The following is a 19,613-nucleotide window of genomic DNA, read 5'->3' on the forward strand; positions in this document are numbered from 1 at the left end:
GAGAGGTAACAAAAACCTGTGAGAAACTATTGGAAACACTTATTTATAACAATATACTAATTCATCTTATAGGATGTTTTGTACAATAGCATGATTTTGAAAACTGAGGTTTGATTAACTCACTTCAATAGTAGAACTATTTGTAAGTTCAACATTGTATTTTCAAAAACCACTGAAATATGCATTATTTAACTTTGTTTACCTGTTTACCAAGGCTCTAGTTATACATTTTTATTGCATTACATTCATATCACCATTGAATGTCTTGCAGATACAGGGGGATTGGAATGATGTAATTTGCCATATCTGTGGTTCAAAAACACTTCCACACATATACTTCAAATATAAAGGCCTGTGTGGACACCTGCACTCTTGACATTAGCCCACCTGTGCAACCACATCCCTCTCATAGCGCAGCTGATACTGCCACATAAAGTCCGCTTGCTCAAACTCCACCTTCCTCAGAATGGACATGTCGGGATCAATTCGGATCCAGAGAAGAGGAGAGTCAGCACTGCAGAGGAAAGGAGTGACAGTGACTTAATTAGGAAAAGAAATGTTAAGTTGCTTAAGTGAACTCCCATTTGTCATTCTAGGCAGCTGAGGAAACTGCCTCGAAGGAATTTTCACAAACTGAATGCTAACACAGTGTCAGTGATATGAGTCATGTGGATTTGATGCCAAGCACGTGGGGGAGCTGAGACTAGTCCACTAGAAGCCTTCATGTAACATACTATGGATTAAAATAATGATCGGATAATATCTACATTGTTCCATGTATGTCAATCAAGTCATCGCAGAGTAAAGTAGCAGCTGACAGCTAAAAGTGATGTACGGTCTTACTCCATTGCAGATAAATCCATGTCAACCTCCTCTCCATTCATCAGAGGGATCTTCTTTTTCTTGTTTCTGGAAAAAGAAACCAACAGAACAATCAATGACTCATAAGCCAAAGACTACAAGACGAACATGGGGAAAACTTGTTTTAAAAAACTGTTTTGTTGACATTTCTGTTTCACTGCGGAAAGAAATGACAAAGATGAAATACAGACTGTAAGCATTAACGTATTAGGAGGAACCACAGTAACCAACTAAAGTTTAAGTTTGACATTGACTAAAGAGAGTGTTTGACAGTGATATACTCAAGTTTTTGGCAAAACACTCCCTCTGCACTGCTGCTGCAACATCAGCGTTTCCAGGGTGGCAACAGCACCAAGACTGAGAAGTCTGCAAAATACAGTATTCACTGAACGTAAGAGAATGAACCAATGTGCTTTGCTGTACCTTCTGCTCTTTGAGTGGCAGGGGATGTCATGCTTGAGGCTGTTCTCCTCTATCTGCAGCGTGTGGTTGAAGGATCCATCCAGCTCCTGGACTGTCACCTTGATGGGACCCTGCAGAGAAATAATTATATGATTATTTATAAAAAGATAGTCTTGATCCTTGTCGGGAAGAGCAATGAGCAGGGTTTGGATATACACAGGTTTTTTTTTAGACGCTTTCCCTTGAGGAACGTCACACATAGCGGGCTTCATTTAACTGTTTAAGCCACTGACAAATTTTACATATTGTATTTTTGTGTTGTATCTTAAGGCTCACCACATATTTCTGAGTTCCAGATGATGTGTAGTCCTGACGGATCTCCAGCTCGAGCACATTCCTCTTCCTGTTGAAGGCAAAACTGCCAAAGAATTTTACCACACTACTCTGGTCTCTGGATTTGAAAAGTTAAGACTTCAACATGTGCAGAAAACTAAGAACAGTTGGAGAAATCAAATCCTGTTTAGAGATTCCTCGGTGACATTTACTATTAATACTGCAATGATATATTTATAATACTGTATCAGCTTTCTTTGTAGTTCAATAGCCCATGATGTCATGATGGAAATTATTTGTGGTATGCATTCAGATTTCTGAATTTAGAATTGTTTAAGTGATCTGGGTCCTTTTCATGTACAAGTTTGTTTCATCCAAGTATTTCTGATAGAAGTTGAGGCAGTTACAAAGTCATGCAGAAATGAGCTATCAGACTGCAAAACAATCCCGCTAAGGGAATTAATTTAAGACCTGACATGACTTGCCTTCACAATTTACTGTTTTTGTTCTCTATTGTTCTCAGTGCATTGTGCTATATAATGCAACCACTTTGCTAAGAATTACTTTTTCTACAGAATTAAGTTTTTCTACAAACAGAAATCCAGTATACATAAGGGATACACCCATTGTTTGATGAGGGGGCCTATGTCTTTGCCAGAGACATTGGAGATGGATTTGAGGAAGGCGTGAGTGGACAGAAGCATCTGGCTCCACATGTGACTCTGGTACTTCTGTGACGAGGCTGTACTGGCAAGGCTCAGGAGCTTGTTGAAAACCTGGAGAAGAGATGCAACAGAAGTCAATAGAAAAATAGGCTTTTGATACAGAATAGGAACAAAACAGTTTGAAGTTAACTCCAGCCTATTTGACTACAACAATTACACAAATCAAAAAAAGACAAGAAAACCCTAGTTGCGTCTTGACCTGCAACATGAACTCCATGCTGATCCTGTTTTCTATCAGCCTCATCACCAAGTGGGCCTTACACTGGAACATCTTGTAGTACTCCCAGGACAGGGTGTGGGGGTGCTTGATGGAGAAGTGAAGGTGGGGAGTTGGACTGAAGAGGATGAAGCTCAGTCAGTTCCAACAAAATGACCTGCTACTAATACTTCAAACATTAAAAGTGATTTACTGTAAATGATGCGTAGTGATTTAAATTGAATATTCATTTATTACTTGTCCTTCTCTTTGCCTCCACTGAACGTTGGATGCAACAGAACACCTCCCATTTTTAATTCATAGTCCACAATCTTGTCCAGTTCCTGTTGAATAAAAGATAAAACATATTCACAATTATAACAAAAATATCACATAAATTCAATTCAGTGTATATATACTACTACTTCATTTCTCGCTAGAGGGAGGTGAGCTGTTTAAAGTTTAAAGCAGTAGGTAGAAATGTGGAAAAAGCCCCTAAAAAACACACACATGAAATGAAATGATAAATACTTTATTTATCTCAGAAGGGAAATTCAATCAGAAGGGAAATTCAATAACACATCAGAATTTTAAAAACACAGCCCTCCTTCTACAGCTGTCGCCACTGTTATAAGCCCTCCCACCAGACGAGCACGCTCCTCAAGCACATTAACACAATCACTTGGGATTGCATCCCTACTCTCCCACCTGAAAGTTATCTGTCTCACTCATTGTGCCACCACATCCTAATCTCACTACAGAGTTTGTTGTTATTTTATTACTGGCTCACCTCTCCTGGGTAAAACATTTGACATTTTTTCCAAAGAGTGGGTAGCTATTACAACCACTGCTAACCAGATTCCTGAAGGAAACAAAGAAAAACTATATCACAAGATAGACAGCTAAAAGGAAAACCGTTACCTCCTTGATCCAGTGCCGGTACTCATTGACTCCAAAGGTCTTCTTAAGATAGAGGCCGTAGATATATCCTGAGATTCCCTTCAACACCCACTCATCAGCCCTTCAGAAGTAACAACATGTCAGCTCACTGCTATCTTACAAAATACAAAATATTACAAAATATTCGTGTGAATTTATGCACAGGTAACAAGTACATTTAAAGTTTATTGAATAAAGTCCTCAGGAATTACTTAGAGGGAATTATTGCACAATGGCAGTAAATGGCATCCATTTAAGTTCATGATTTTTAAGTGAATTGCAGTTGAAGTCTGTGATTCTGGAGAGAGATTGTTGGTGCTTAGCTAGGAAGCATAGATCAGTCTGAAAAACCTTCCTATTTACTAAGCCCACACACAGAGTGTGGAGACACATTTACTGAGTTAGATAAAAAGTGTGGTGGATCAGAACTGCATACTCCGCCTTTAACTTCTAATGTATGTGATTTATGGCACTGAAAAGGGTTTAGCTCATTGTTCCACCTTCTCTTTGTGGTGTGTAGTCATGTACAGGGTAAATATAGTTGTGTGAGAGAGCATCTGTTGATTACATCCCTGCTTTGAGCACTTTCATTGTGGACAATGTCTTGAAATGACCCTGGGCCAAACCTGAAACGCGTCATTTTGCAACCATAAGCTTTACCCTTGGGTACTTCTTGGTTGAAAATTACCATGGCACAACATTGCTTCCATAAATTCATAAGCCACAAATTATTCGCTTGTATAAAAAAAAAGACACTGGTTTCACTGAGTGACACTGAGTTGAATCCAGACTGGCTTACGTAGTGAGGATGATTTCATCCATATATCTGTTACAATCAACATTGTGGAGGGACGTATTTTCCGATAAAGATTAGATCCTCTTTGTTCTAAGACTCTATCTATGGATCATATTATGACTAAAAATTTAGAACTGTAGAACGCTTAAGCTATGAATTTCCTTTCTTTTATGATCTCAGCCTCACAGCTGTGAGAAAGCTTTCATGAAAACAACCCCCAGCTTCAGGGTTGGAAAACTGCAAAATGCCCTAAAACTCAGCATGACAGACAACAAAGCCCTCAGTAACTGTAGGTCAGGTCTCTCTTAAGAAGACATTCATTAAGAAGAAATCCATTATCTTCTACACCCACAAAGCACAAAAACAGTAACCCAATGTCTCATAACCAACTTTGCCATTTGCCAATTTTTATAGATTTAGTAAAGAGCAGTTCTTCGTTACCTTGTGCCTTCCCTTTAATACGTCTGTCAGGCTACTGAGCTTGGCCTGTTTTCAATTACAGGCCAGAGTTAACCCCCACTCTGATTAATTGCTAGCAGGCAGCGCCATGCTTTGTTAAAATCAAAGAGATCTGACTTTCTTGAGGTTTTTTTTTTTTTTTTTCTTACACAACACCAGCCAGCTCAACAACATAAGCAAACCAAGGCCCAACATCTGATATATGTTTAGAGGTCAATGAGGAGAAAAAAAGGAACAGAAGGTAAATGGAGGATGAATGAGGTAAATGAAGGACACCATGTTTTTCCACAGCATTAGCAGAACGATAGAGTGTTAAAGTCCTGCTGATGGGCCTCTACACACAACCAAACCTCACTGAATCACTCAGTCTCTCATGGACACCGACCACGCTGGCAAAGTTGCAGAGCAGTAACACAGCAATCCATCATGTTGGGGAATACAGTGATTCAGGCCAGGGCTGGCCTGACTTCTGACTCCTAGTACTGACAAAATAGCTTAGTTCTGTTGTAAATCTTTCATCACCAGCCTTATATGAAAAGGTCTGAGCACTAAATGTTACCACACTTTTCAAAAAGACCAGAATGCAGTGGGAGAACTTCTGGTTTGTATGTTACACGGGTATGCTTCCAAACAATAATGACAGTTCTTTTCCATTACTTAAAAAGTTGGCCTCTGAAGCTGATCATGCTCTGTCTCAGAATGCTTTGTACGAGCTATTTCTTCAAGCACAACTAATGTGATCATATCTAAATGCAAAAGTGTGTATGCCTGTTCCAGATCACCACCTCAAAGGTTGCCTGCTGTTACACAGGCAGAAAGAGGGAGACATGATGAACTGTAACAACACACACTTTTGGACAATCTCTCCTTGAAGGTGTTGACAGTTTGTAAGTAATTATAGAGAGAGTAAAAAAAGACAAGATATGTCTGCAGTATCAAATAATAGGCTTGCTGCAAGGACATTATCTCTTCAGTTAATGCAAACCACATTGATAAACCAAGCTTCGTGGTGGAGACACTGTGAGATCTTGTAAATTTCACCATCTCAAGTGCACCATTCAACTTCTAGCCATCAGTCCAATGTTTATACTGCTGAAAATAGGTTAATCTATGTTTTGTTAGTTTCTTTGCTTTTGTTTTATCTTAGTTTCTTTCAGGTAATGACAAATGCACCCACATAGTGCAGACACTGTTTATACTGACAGGCAGTCAGGAGTTGCTGTTTGAAAATGGAGGTTTTTAACAGGAAATTTGACTTTAGCTGCATTTCTATTTGAAGTACCTATAAGTTTTTGTCCCACACTTTCAAGGAACGAAAAGATTCCTTTTGACTACCGGTTGACAGTGTTCCCAACGCAGCTGAAAGATCCCTAAAGATAAGGCAAATAGTGCACTGATGAATAAGAAAACAATGGCTTTTATACTCATCTTCTTTGCATTTAACGATACATCAGACTGCTCCACTGCAGTCTGTAGGTGGCGGTAAGGCTGATGTTGATTGTAATTTATTCTTTGCAAATACGGTTGCTGATTCAATGCTAAAAAAACACAATCAGTAGTAGCAAAGCAGATTCAAGACGGTGGAAATGCTCAACTGAAATTAAGCAAATGGACTGACTGTAAGATGACGGAGACATACTGGCTGAAATAAAATGATGCAAGTACTCAACTAATCAGAATGCAAGCACCGTCCCCAAAGTTCCTGAACTGTCAGAAAGTATGACCCCCAGAGTTCCTGCAGTGGCAATGAGTTCCTTCAGAGATTCTAAGAACACGGGTAAAGTTCCTGTGGTGGACACGTGGCTTCTGTGGGCTGGACCTCATGTCTCAGGTTTTTGCTTTGCAATTATCAAAAGTTCAGTCTCACCATGACATCCTGGAGATGAAACAGCCAAAGAACTGCTGAGCCAAGGCCTGAGCCAGACAACGGCGAGTCTGTGGGGTCTGGTCTATGATCATAGCACTGTGGAGCAGGTTGGTACTGAAAGACAGAGGCAACAGCTAAAGTTTCAGACTGAATGAGAGAAATCGTGATAAAAATGCAACATGACCAAAACCTGCATTAGTGACAGTCAATGGTAAATTATCGTTGGGGAATATATGTCATGTTTTTATAGCTGCTAATTAATTGAGCCAATCCCACCTTTATCTCAAAGACAAGGGACCATGGGCATACAAACTATCTCATGGCCTACCTGAAAATACTCATAGACGCACAGGAGGACACCTGAACATAGGCCTCATCCACAAACACAGTTTTGAAACAGGAATAAGGATAGCGGCACGTCAGGATCTCCTCGTAGAACTCAAAAATCTCATGTAGGTAGGACATGGAGTGTTTGAGCAGAGGGAGCAGCTGTGGCAGGCAGAAATGGGTCACCTGAAAGAAGACAGTACAAAGTACAATGGTTTTATAAAGGCTTGTTGAGTGTAACAATGAGATGAAAATGATGGCATCACAATACCTAATGAATATTTCTGTCAGTCATTAATCTTATGTTTACTCATTTTAGCTCATAAAATGTCAAAGTTGCATGGTGAAAAATACCTTAATAATTTCTTGGAGGCAAAGTATATAAAAAAAAAAGAAGTCCAAAACAACAAGCAGAAATTCCTCATATTTTGTGAGTTTCCATGACACGGTCCCCAGGAACAACAGTTCCTAGTAAAATTACTTTTACAATACTACCAGTACAATTCACATAGCTAGGTTGTCTATATACCTCTCTAATACCAACATGCTCTACTTCTCTACTGTGAAACTGCTTGACTTAAATTCATACTGCTGTCCTTTTGAAAAACATTTGGTCGAGAAGGAGACCTTTGTTTGTGTGTCACCTTGTGTGTAGCGACATCTAGTGGTCATTAACAGAAAATACAAAACATTACAACTGAGGGTTGCATGAAGCAAGATTATTGGGTTAGCAGGGTATGCTGATCCTAAAGTCAGAGCTTTCAATGTCATAAAAGTGGCTCTCTTTCAACCTGGCTAGATCACCATGATAGATTATGCTGCACAGCCAACCTGCTCATGAGGAATTTATGTTCAGTTTCAGATTTAAATTAGCTGTAAGAAGCATCTCACTCTCACCAATTTGTTTCCTGACAATTCTCTATAAGTGAAACAGATTCTCAGCTGAGAGAATATGTTATATGTGATGAACTTTTGAGCTGTGTGTTAGCAATCCCACTAAACAAGGCTGTGCAGTTACAGTTTTGCACATCATATGCACTGTGTTGCCAGGGGAACACAGATTAATTCAGTTGGTGATGCAGAAAATGCATAAATATATATTAAAATTTGGTCCTGATTTGCTACCAAGACCATTTTATACTGCTGGTACTGCAGTTAACAGAACACAGATTAGAAATCTGATAGTCTGCTGATATGTATCAAAGAGAACAATCAAAAACATTAATTTCACTTTGATTCAGCCAAAACTAAAGTGATATCCATCATTTTGGGACAGATCTAAATGTGTCTAATGTGCAGCTGTCACATTAGAATAGGCAGCTGCTTTGAGGGTGTGCTGCGTGTTAAAAACAAGATATTAGTTGACACCATGAACAGTGTTCTATCAGCATTCCTTTCATGTATAATTTGTATGAACAGCACTTTATAATTACTATAATCCATTTTTATATCTTTTTCAGCTGAAACAGACAGTCAGACGTAATACAATGAACAAATGCCTAATCAGCATCCTATGTTACTGCTGGTGTCATAGGGATAGTTTGAAACTTTGTCTGATGGTTGCTTTGTAAATGCAATCTCAGTGTGTGTATTGTAGTAAAAAAAAAAAAAAAAGTTTCAACTTAACTTTTGCCGGGATTACTTTTTGTTCTCTGTTTTATGTTTCATTTTTTATTGATTCTGTATGGTTTGCATAATTACTTACAGACAGAGAGAAAAGTTACTATTATTTGTGTTAAATGATGTTGAAACCATGCAGGGTGGCGCAGTTGGTTAGCACCGTTGCCTCGCAGCAAGAAGGTTGCCGGTTCGCGTCCCGGTGGGGGCACCGGAGTTTGCATGTTCTCTCCGGGTTCTCCGGCTTCTTCCCACACATTCCAAAAACATGTTGAGGTTAATTGGTGATTCTAAATTGTCCGTAGGTGTGAATGTGAGTGTGCTTGGTTGTCTGTCTCTAAGTGTAGCCCTGCCATAGACTGGTGACCTGTCCAGGGTGTCCCCTTCCTTCACCCTAAGTCGGCTGGGATAGACCCCAGGCCCCCCGCGACCCTAGTGAGGATTAAGCGGTGTATAGATAATGGATGGATGGATATTTAAACCCACCTCGTGCATGTAGGGGTCTACAAGGATTTCAAAGGGCCCAACCGCCAGGGAGATGTTGGGGGCTGCAGTGGGGATGGGAAGGACATAGTGGAATGTCTTCTTCCTCATGTCATGGGTGTAGATGGTCTCCACCAGATCCCCACATGACACCGCCACCATGGACGCATCCACAGTGAACTCTAACTTCCATGTACACAGCTCTGAGTAAGAGTCCACGCAGGGGAACCAGAATCTGGGGGAGGAGACAACATTGTGAGTACAAAAAAAGAAATAAATGCAATCAGTACTGGTCACACAATGGTTTGAAGACGGAGAAAACTGAGGACTTCGGTGTATTTTGTATTTTGTTATATAACTTCTTACAGGAGTAGCATTTTGTCTAATCTCAACACAATGGCAACTTAAAAGGGTGAACCAACAAGAAGTCAGTTCAGTTTTACATAATTTAACCGCCATTGTGGAGCTACAGAATGTGCTGAGAAATATTCAAATACTGTAAACCAGGATTAGTTATTGTTTCTAGACCTTGTGGAGTTCTGATATCCAAAAGAGAACACATGGGCTCCTCTCTCAGCCATGCTGCCTTCCACATCAGGAACAACAAAGTGGAGACCCCCTTTTGGCTGGTCCAGGGAAAATTCTATATATACCTTCAACACTTTTAGATCTGGAGACACAAAACACAAAATGTCTGTCGTATCAGTCATGACCTTACATAGAAACTTCTCACATATTTTAAGGAAAATTGTTACTGTGATCCTATTACTTCACTAATATGTATAGATCAGCAAAAAACACTTTTTACAGTGTATGATACCAAAGAACTATGGGGGCCTTTCACATTTTCAGTTGTCAAAGTCTTACCATCTCCTTGTTTCCAAAGTTCAGATGGAACTTTGATGACCAGCTCTCCGTGTCCTGCGTCAGGGTCCACAGCACTCACTGCTGCTGTGTAGGCACTAGAGAAATAGTTCAGGTTCCTCCTACACAATAAAGATTCAGATAAAATAGTCACATCACTGCTATACATCACACTACAGTTCCTTTTTAAGCAGACACACAGTGATAATATTGACAATAATATACCCAGCCCATGTAAAATACAAAACAGCTACAGGAGCCTTAATATAAAGAGATTAATTTGAGTTTCTTACCAAAACTCCTCAGCAAAAAAGCGATATTGTTTTAGGCAGTAACTTACAGTCACATATTAAACAAAAGTACAAATTGTGAACAGTAAGTTGGACATTAAATTCAGGAATAGTCTACAGATTAAGAAAACTATACGGTTACATTGGGTTTGGGCTATTCCAGTGAATTTAATAATTGGCAAACCCAGGTAATTCAACATTCTGGCCAAGATTGAATCGTTCTCTATGTTGAGGATAGTATATAACTACAAGTCATTTGTGAAGTGACCAGTGCTGTAGTTCCATGTGCACAAATGCAGCTTTTTTTTGCTTTCAAGATGCTCATGTGGATTCTGCTGCTTTCTGCTGCTGCGGGTATTAAACTCTGTCTATGGTGTTTTGGATGAATACAGGTGCTAAAATGTGGAAACACCTTGTCTTTATCACTTCACACAACTCAAAGTACCATTTCTTGTGCATTACTATCCAATAATGTGACTGCATGCAGATCAGCCATGTAGAGAGTGATACAGAAATGTTACTAGGTCCAACCTTTAAAGGCTGCTGTTTGGGTGCACATTCAGTCATAAAACCAAACAGTTCAGCTGCCAGATTAACAGAAAGGAGTGCATGCCTGAAGGGGGCTTTAGTAGTGATTCAGTCATTCATATTTAGGAGCAAGCGAGTCACTTTGACATATTTAGTATGATGGTTAATTACTTGACTCAGTGGCTTGGTTTGGATTGATTCCTTGGAGCTGATAAAGCAAAAATATCATGGCAGTCATTTTGCCATTTTAAAACTCCTAAAAACATGACTGGTGTTCATCATAATCACTTACTTTTAGTTGATGCCATTTGGCTATTTATGCAACTATTCAACTACCTAATGTTTGCTTATTTTGAAAGCTCTGATTTGACCACATGGAGTGTCCACTAAAAACTAAAAGGATATGGTACAAATGATAACATATGATTTCACAAGACCACATTCTTTGAATTGTGCTTTTAAAGAGTGCAGCGGACTGATATACTCACTGCTTGGACTCATGGTGGCACACTTCCAGTGTGGGGTCATTGTAAATGAATGGGGCTTCAAGCTCATTGACTCGGACCCGGTAGATGCGGCACTGTTTACTGTTAAGCTTGATCCTGTTCAAGTTGACCACTGTGGGGAAAATGGTCAACTCAACATACCCCTGCAATAAAGAGAATGATGTTAACAAAAAAGGTTTGATTCATTGTAAGGACAAGAAACATAAAGTGAGGTGCTAAACAGGATCTGTGCACAGAAAGGAGTAACAAGAGTCTTTCAACATCCTTGTGACGTGTGTTTGTTATACAGTAACAATCAAAAAACTGACACACAGGCCTACTTAAAATTAACAAATACAAATTATGATACAAAAGACTATTGAGTCAGCACAAATTTTTAGTATTATAAGTTCATGGTACAGTAAGTTATAATCTTTAATGCAGTTAGTGATTCTCCCTGGCTGGATGAATGTGATGTGAAAACAAATGGACAAAACAGCAGGAAACATCTGTCAAAAGGATAGCTCTTCCTCTTAAATTTTTTACAAAAGGTAGGTAAGTGAAAAAGATGCAAACAAGTTCATTAGTTGTTCTGTAAGTACAACAAAATGACTAAACAAAGACTGCAGAGCCACTTCCATGTTTTCTTATGACTGTACTCACTATGACAGACTTCCTCTGGAAGTTGATGTTGTTGATGCACACCGCCTGGTGGGTCGTAAGAGCAATGACAGAACAGAAAAACTATTAATACGTGATATACCGCAAACTTAACGAGTTAAACACTGTTTCTCTGTAGTAAGCCCTGTTTTTGAGTTTAAGTGACATGAAGTGAATGCTTGCACTGTCTGCCAGAGTTCCTCATTTTAAGCTACTGTTAACTTCACTACAGTCGAACATGACAGCAACACGTTTCATTCATTTTACGCGACCATGATAAAAATCATTCAAAGATACTTATAATTTAAAGGGGCGTGGGCTCTCAAATCCTTTGTCCTTCTTCCTGTTCATCCTCGTCTCTCGTTGTTGTGCCTCAGAACTTTTAACATGCCATAACTCCGCTCCGTGATGCTTTCTTCTCTACAGTCGTGCGGAGCTGCTCTGTTATGTCAAGCTGCAGCAACTTCGGGTATTTGATAGACAGCGACACGTAAAACCTGTGCCTTCTAGCACATTAACAATAACTTTATATTCAACAGCAGCAGATGATAGAGTCGGAGTCGAACGTAGAAGCCCGCAATGTGCCAGCCGCTGTAAGGAGGTTGTATCTTCGGTTTGTATCCTCCGGAGCTGTGCAGTGTTTTCATTGCAAACCCAGCGCACGCATTTCTGCATATAACTCGGCCATAAGCAACAAATGGTACTGTAACATTATAAAAGATAATAAGTCCAATCAGTAACTGCTCCACTCGCCGTGCATGTAAACATCCAACTATATCCTTACTGTCCGACTGTCTACAGCATTATGACTACAGCGCCTGTGTGTTCGGCCATTTTGTTACTAACCTTTGACCTCCCGCGTAAAAACAATACAATTATTTTTTTTTTTATATTAGAGTACAATCTCCATTTTTTAGAACCAAATGTAATACATGCTAGATAGAATGGTTTATAAATCAAAAGCCAAATATTCTAATTCTTTTTAATAAAAAATAAGGGTACACCTCTTTGCTGCGTCAGAGCTGGGCGGAGACTGTCTGGCTCACAGGAAGTGGACGTGCTCCGCGGGAGCGCGCACAGCGAAACTGCGGCAGCACTTGCCAGAAATGTGTTCGTTCACTGTAGTATGTGGGCAAGTAAGATTCACGTGCTGTTAGCAATAATTGAAGGTTTATTCAGTTGTCAGGGTGAAATTCATACACATAAAAGTAGTAATTAGTGAGGAAGCTTAGGAACCCTTATGTAATGAGGTTGGGCAGATGTGAAGGGTAGTGTGGGAGCTGACTGATCAGATTGCTGATAACTTTCACAGGGACCCTTTGTTCATTAGTAAGCACACTGTATTCAAACTGTAGAATAACACTGTTTTTGAAAGTAGATACACTGCTTAATCTGAGTAAATCACAATGCTAAATCACTCACACATTTACATCACATCCATTTTGAAATATTTCAGAGACAGATATGCCTATCTCAGTCTGAATGTAACTAAATGGTCAGATAGGAATGCTAGAAGATCATCATTTTTATTTTATGTCATTTATTTAATTTATTGGTTGTTTGTTTGCCCAAGCAGTCAAAGGAGGAGGAGAAACACATTTCAGCATGAAGCATTTATTTTGCACAGCACTGTGTATAAATGTTCTGGATTGTCCACATTAACAAAGTTTCTGTAAAGATGTGTTAGATCAGAATTTTTCTCAATGCTACATTTTTATTGTTGTGCCACAAGATAAGTTTCATTGTGCTGGCTGCATTACAGAGTTACAGTTGGAAACAAAAATGAACATACACTCAGAAAGACTATGTATATCATGTTAGTCTTGAGTCTCCAATCACAACTGTAACTTGGAATATTCTATGATGGAATCATAAAAACACATGCACGTTTCTCACCAAAATGTAACCTGCATTTTGTTTTTTTCCGTAGATAGGTCTTCTGGAAACATAACAAATCTGCAGGGTCAAAAGTATAAGTAGTGCAACTTGAATTATAAGTTTTGGTGATGTAGAATGCTGTGTCAAGCAAATTCCTTTTGTCAAGCTGAAGAAGCAAATCATTGACTAGAACAAGTTCCAATCTTAGCTTCGACTTTTCCCCTGTAGTGTTTGTGACTGATTCTACATTAGTGCATCAAATGGGCTCTATTTCAGTTGGCTGAGCGACATCAGTAGTCAATCCCAATTGGTCACGACAAGTTGAGAGGCCATGTCGCTAAAGAAATGTGAAAGCATATTGTTGCATCAAACTGACTTGATTTAATTCACAGAGTCGTATTCTAAAGATTTTAACCCACCCACTAATTTTATCTAAGTGAAATACTTTTTAACCACAAACACAAGTTATAGTGTAGTTTTTCAACCTGCCCAAATATGATTGCATGTCTTTCCTTCTTTCTGAAAGCATATGTTTGCATAAAAATTACTTGATTTAGTTTAGGGAGTCCTGTGTAGATTTTAGCCCACTGTCTCCTGTTTACCTGGTAAAATGCATTTTAACCACTAATACAAGTCCCATAGTGCAGTTTTCTACATGGAAAAAAGTTAAAAGTCACTTACCTTCTGTCTGTAACGTTATTTTGTTGTCAGAATGTCTTAAATTCATTCATAGGGTCCTATTTTAAATAGTTTTGCCAACCCACTCCTATTTATCAAACAAAACACCTTTTAATTACCAACACAACTATAATGCAGTTCTCCACTTGCCCAAAAGTGATTACATCTCCTATGCTTTGTCTGAATGCTTTTTAAAAAAAAAAAAAAATCAAGATAAGTTGAATTAATTTAGAGAGTCTTAATGAAAAGATTTTTAGCCCACCCACTCTTATTTATCTGGTAAAACACCTTTAAACCACCAATACAACTCATATATTGCAGTTCTCCAGCACTATGCTGAGTAGACATCGTATCTAATAAATACTTTATGCTTATCAAGCATTTACTGTCAGGTGCTCTTCTAAAGTCAAATGTCAGGCATTCAGTACCTTTGACAGTACTTACAAGTGCACCAGCATTCAATGACAACCTTTACTGACAACCTACACAATGTATTTACACAACTCTGGGTCAATCCATCCATCCATTATCTGTACACCGCTTAATCCTCACTAGGGTCACGGGGGGGCTGGAGTCTTTCCCAGCTGACTTAGGGTGAAGGCAGGGGACACCCTGGACCGGTCACCAGTCTATCGCAGGCTACAGTTAGAGACAGACAACCAAGCACACTCACATCCACACGTACAGACAATTTAGAATCACCAATTAACCTCAACGTGCTTTTGGACTGTGTGGGAGGAAGCTGAAGAACCCAGAAAGAACCCACGCTGCACAGGAAGAACATGTAAACTCCACGCAGAAAGTTCCCAGGGGCCCTCACTGGGACGCGGACCGGCAACCTTCTTGCTGTGAGGCAACAGTGCGCATCACCGAGCCACCTTGCAGCCCTAATTCAATTCAATTCCATTTCAATTGTATAGCACAGTTTACAACATATGTCATCACATAGCGCATATAGATCTTACAAATTTTAACAGAGAACCCAACACTCCAGAGTTGCCTTTGGACTTCCTCTGAGCAAGTGGTTGGCAACGGTGGGAAGGAACCAAAACTCCCCCCCGAAGGGTGGGGAAAAAAAACTCAGACCGAACCAGGCTCAGAAGGAGGCCATCTGCCTCGACCGGTTGGGTGAGAGTGGGGATGAGGGGCTGGGGAAAACAGGATAACAGATGGAGAGCAGCAATAGAACAGAACAATAAATACGAATATAAATATTCTTGGGGTTAGTGAGGCCAGCGACTGCAGGTCAGGGACATGAAGCTCCAGATCCAGAGACGTCCGCAGAGAGAACAAGCACAAGACCTCGGGGGAAACACAGAGTTAGTGATATTTAATGGTGGTTATAACTGTATGGAAGAGAGGAGAGGAAAGGACAGGAGCTCAGTACATCATTGGAATCCCCCACTGGAAGTTGTAGTTCTTTCTTCAAAATAGCCATTTCTCCTAAATGGAGAACGAAATCTAAAACTTTAGGTGCATTTAGGGGTTTAAACTGATGAGGAACATGTTCATTTGGGCTGACTTTACAAATGAAATTGATATATATAGGTGAATTCCTCAAATGACAAAGCGCAAACAAAGGTAATTTGCAAAGTTTGCACAGAGACAATTTGCACGTCAGATGGCAACATGATGAACTTGTTCAATCACTTGAAGAGAAAGCTCCCTAAACAATATGCTGAGAGCCAAACAGTGAGCGAACCACCGGCAGCACCGCAGTCAGAAGCAGCAGCTTCACCCAAACGGACAACGTTAACACAGGCATTTGGTAAAGGCACTCCATATGAGAAGACAAGCAAGCAGTGGAAAGAGGTAACAGAAGCAGTTACCTTTTATCTTGCAAAAGATATGGTTCCGTTCAAGACAGTAGAAAACGAGGGCTTCAAATGCCTGCTCAAAGTAGCTGACCCGCGCTACAAGCTGCCCAGCCGAAAATACTTTTTCAACACTGCCATCCCACGTCTCTACTCTGAATGCCGAGAAAAGATTGAACGCAAAGTTCAGAATGTCCAGTTTTTCACAACGAGTGATCTGTGGTGCAGCCGCACTTAGTCTCAAAAAATACATGAAAGATCGTGATAAAATCAAAATCATGATTTTATAATAAAAAAATCGTGATATGATATTTTTGCTATATCGCCCACCCCTACCCACAACAGAAAATTCAAAATGATCTGGGTCCAGTACTTAACATGTGTGTGTAGTAGAACTGATCCTTTGCAAGAGACTGAGCAAGTCAACTTCTCTGGTCCACTTTACCATCAAAGGTAGGAGTAACAGATGTGTGTGTGTGTGTGTGTGTGTGTTTAAAATTCTTATTATTTTGGTTGCACAATGCCCTAAAACCTTTTAAAACTATTTACAAATAGCAGGAGGTAATACCTTAGTTCTGTGTTAACAATGCCTAAGTAATTTTTTCAAAACTCCTGTCAAACCAGCCATGATAATGTTGTATGTCTACCATTCCAGTGAAGTGAAGGAATGTTGTAGAGTGATGGAAAAAGAAGTGAGAAAAGAATGGAGACCATTCAGTTGGTAGGTGGTTGTTGCGTTTATTGACTACTATTGTATAGATATATATATCTGCCTGCAGAGTTATCCTTGTGTATTGCCTCTTTCCAACCTTTCAAACCATCCTGTTTGACATCTCGTGACCACAAAGGCCATTATTATTCCACCTGTTAATGAAAATAATAAATTAGTCTTAGCAACCTTGTTAAACTATGGAAAATAGTATTTTGAGTGGAATAAACCTTTAAAACCTTAACTTGTTAGTTTAAAAGCACTATTTGGATGGAATAAACCTTTAAAATTATAGGCACTTAGACATGAAGTAGTTCTTTGTGTGGAATACATCTTGTATAAACCTTTGAAACTATAAATGTATTTTGAGTGAAATCATCCTTAAAAGCCGTAAGTGACAAACTTTAGTGTCATGGGAAAAAAAGACTCTAAACGTGTGGACTGAGAAGTGCAGCTCTAAGTGCAGTTAGTCTCCGGGGCTGCAGACACACTGTAGGCATGGCCCAACTAGCCAGCAGCAGAACCAAAAAATGTCCCTCTGTCCACTACTGCCACCAAGTGGACACACAAAGAAGTAGTTGCCAAACTACCAAACAGTGGAAAGATCACATTTCCAAAGTGAGGCCATTTTTTTTACTTTAAACAAAAATAAATGCACATAATTTACTCTAGCAAAGTAGATTATGTAGCATTTATTTTATTTTATGTTATTCTTGTAATATTCTGATGATTTTGCTCAAGACTTTATTTCATACTCATGGCTTTTACCTGTTATAATCTTTTTTTTCTTTTTTTTTAAAAAAGTGTTTTAAATTTTTCCTTTTAAAAAAAAAAAAAAATTTTTGTATCTTCCAGGCTATTGTTGCCATCTTGCATTTATCAATCACTTCTTAAGACGTATCGTTCCTTGGTTTTCTGATTTTTTTTTTCTAAATTATTTCAAGACCAACCTACAAGAAACGATCCAAATTACATGATACAGTAGTATCTTAGAGGGGGATGGGATGAACATTTCTAACAGTGTAGCAGGTAACTTGAGATAATGTACAATAGATTTACAGGGCAGGGATGGGAACATCTCAGAACTTTTAAGATTTCTTAGTGAGAGGGAGTTGTAGATACTGTACATTCACCTGCATACTGTGAAACGTCTTCAGCAGTGCAGAGGACAGGGGGCGTCCCAACATTGGGGAACCAGGTGAGGATGGTGGCATTGACTGCATTCCACCTGCCCCTCTCTGCATCTACGGGGGACCGGGGATTGCAACAGATCATCCACCAGTACTTCCCCTCACCTGCTGGATAACTGAATGCCCTGGTGGAAGGACTGTGTGCAGCATGAGCTTTCTAAAATATCTTTAACTACACCTAATAAATAAAAAAAAGTACTTTCCTCTGTACGTTACATACTCCTTACTGTAAAATCCATCTCAAGATGCGCCAAGATCCAACTTTTTAGTTAATCTGATTGATCTCTGATTAATTAGAGATTATTTGAAGGAATGGAGACACAAACACTAAATCAAATAGCAAACACAGCAAAGTCCATTGCTGTGATGACTGATTACAGGCTCCAAACTCTTCTTCCTGAAGATGTTTATGGATTCTAATTTGACAAGCAAACAGTAGAACTCCTGTCTTTCGCCACAGCAGAGAATTGAAGTTGTCATAGCTTACTTTCAGAAAGACATGGACCCAGCTGTCATCCCGCCTCTTTGTTGTGGAAAAGTTTAGTTCATAAATCATCAAAGAACCTTCCAAGAGACACAATGATACTACAGTAACAGAAGTAACACAGTCCAACAGAGGGATGTATACAGAATGCTGGTAAATCAGTTGTATAAATGAAAAAAGTGGCTTGTGATATCTGTATCTCCACAGGCTGCAGAATATTTTTAGATGCCTCACAGCATATAAAAATATAATAGATATCTGTAATGCATCCCAGAACATTAATAATTAATGTAAATAGTTACTTCCCACCATATTTGGTCAATTGAACCTTGTTCACTAGCTTATACAAACTGATGCAGAAAAAGCACAGATTGACTGCAGTCAACAAACCAAGGAAACAGCCTGGAACTGAGATCTGAGCAGGAGAAGTTAAAAAAAAGTAGAGTATTGTGTTTTTTCAACACTATGAAAGTATAATACTGCATGCAGGTGAAACACATGCTCACAACTGAAATGTTGCAGGTGCAAGCAAAGGGCTTTTTTGACCCCCTATAAATTTTATTTTCCTGCAAGTGTGACAAATCCTCTGACTTTTGTGCTGTCTCACACTGAGATACATAGAAAGAAACAGGATGTTTTAATCAAGAACAATTTATCCAATGAACATGAGGAGGTGATGGGATTAAATATTTTCAGACAAACCTAGTTTAGGGTAATAATCTAATTTAACACTAAGTTCAGCGCAGTAGGACACCTGCCTAATATGGAACAAGAAAAGCCGTCCTGCTTTTGTGTAACTGGCTGAGTTTGCTTGGAGACTCCAAAACACAAACAACAGGAATTTCACATGCTGCTTTGTTCTCGCTGAACCCCCCGGTATGCATTCTTGGAGCGACATCAATAGATTAGAGTATAATTCTTGTGCCTGTCAGCAAGAAAAATTTAATTTGTCAGCTGTCTTGGCACAGTGTCAGGAAATGTTTGACTGTGTGACCCCAGGGCCCAGTAGGAGTGTGATATGAACGGAG

General features: G+C 39.3%; 1 protein-coding gene across 1 annotated transcript in view; it reads right to left on the minus strand.

Moving 5' to 3' along the window:
• taf2 (TAF2 RNA polymerase II, TATA box binding protein (TBP)-associated factor) overlaps window positions 1-12,669 on the minus strand; it is a 34,168-nt gene extending 21,499 nt beyond the window's left edge. The window contains exons 1-16 of the mRNA XM_008300764.1: window positions 12,134-12,669; window positions 11,836-11,890; window positions 11,176-11,336; window positions 9,873-9,991; window positions 9,534-9,675; window positions 9,009-9,240; window positions 6,907-7,091; window positions 6,579-6,692; window positions 3,439-3,538; window positions 2,776-2,861; window positions 2,521-2,656; window positions 2,218-2,372; window positions 1,600-1,714; window positions 1,285-1,394; window positions 844-909; window positions 388-514 (exon numbers count right to left, since the gene is read on the minus strand). Coding sequence (XP_008298986.1) covers window positions 388-514; window positions 844-909; window positions 1,285-1,394; window positions 1,600-1,714; window positions 2,218-2,372; window positions 2,521-2,656; window positions 2,776-2,861; window positions 3,439-3,538; window positions 6,579-6,692; window positions 6,907-7,091; window positions 9,009-9,240; window positions 9,534-9,675; window positions 9,873-9,991; window positions 11,176-11,336; window positions 11,836-11,890; window positions 12,134-12,183 — 1,953 coding nt within the window. The 5' untranslated portion in view covers window positions 12,184-12,669. The remainder of the gene's footprint in view (window positions 1-387; window positions 515-843; window positions 910-1,284; window positions 1,395-1,599; window positions 1,715-2,217; window positions 2,373-2,520; window positions 2,657-2,775; window positions 2,862-3,438; window positions 3,539-6,578; window positions 6,693-6,906; window positions 7,092-9,008; window positions 9,241-9,533; window positions 9,676-9,872; window positions 9,992-11,175; window positions 11,337-11,835; window positions 11,891-12,133) is intronic.
• Between the last annotated feature and the right edge of the window lie 6,944 nt (window positions 12,670-19,613).

This window comes from Stegastes partitus, unplaced genomic scaffold (genome assembly GCF_000690725.1).
Source record: "Stegastes partitus isolate 25-593 unplaced genomic scaffold, Stegastes_partitus-1.0.2 Scaffold1585, whole genome shotgun sequence".
NCBI lineage: Eukaryota > Metazoa > Chordata > Actinopteri > Pomacentridae > Stegastes > Stegastes partitus.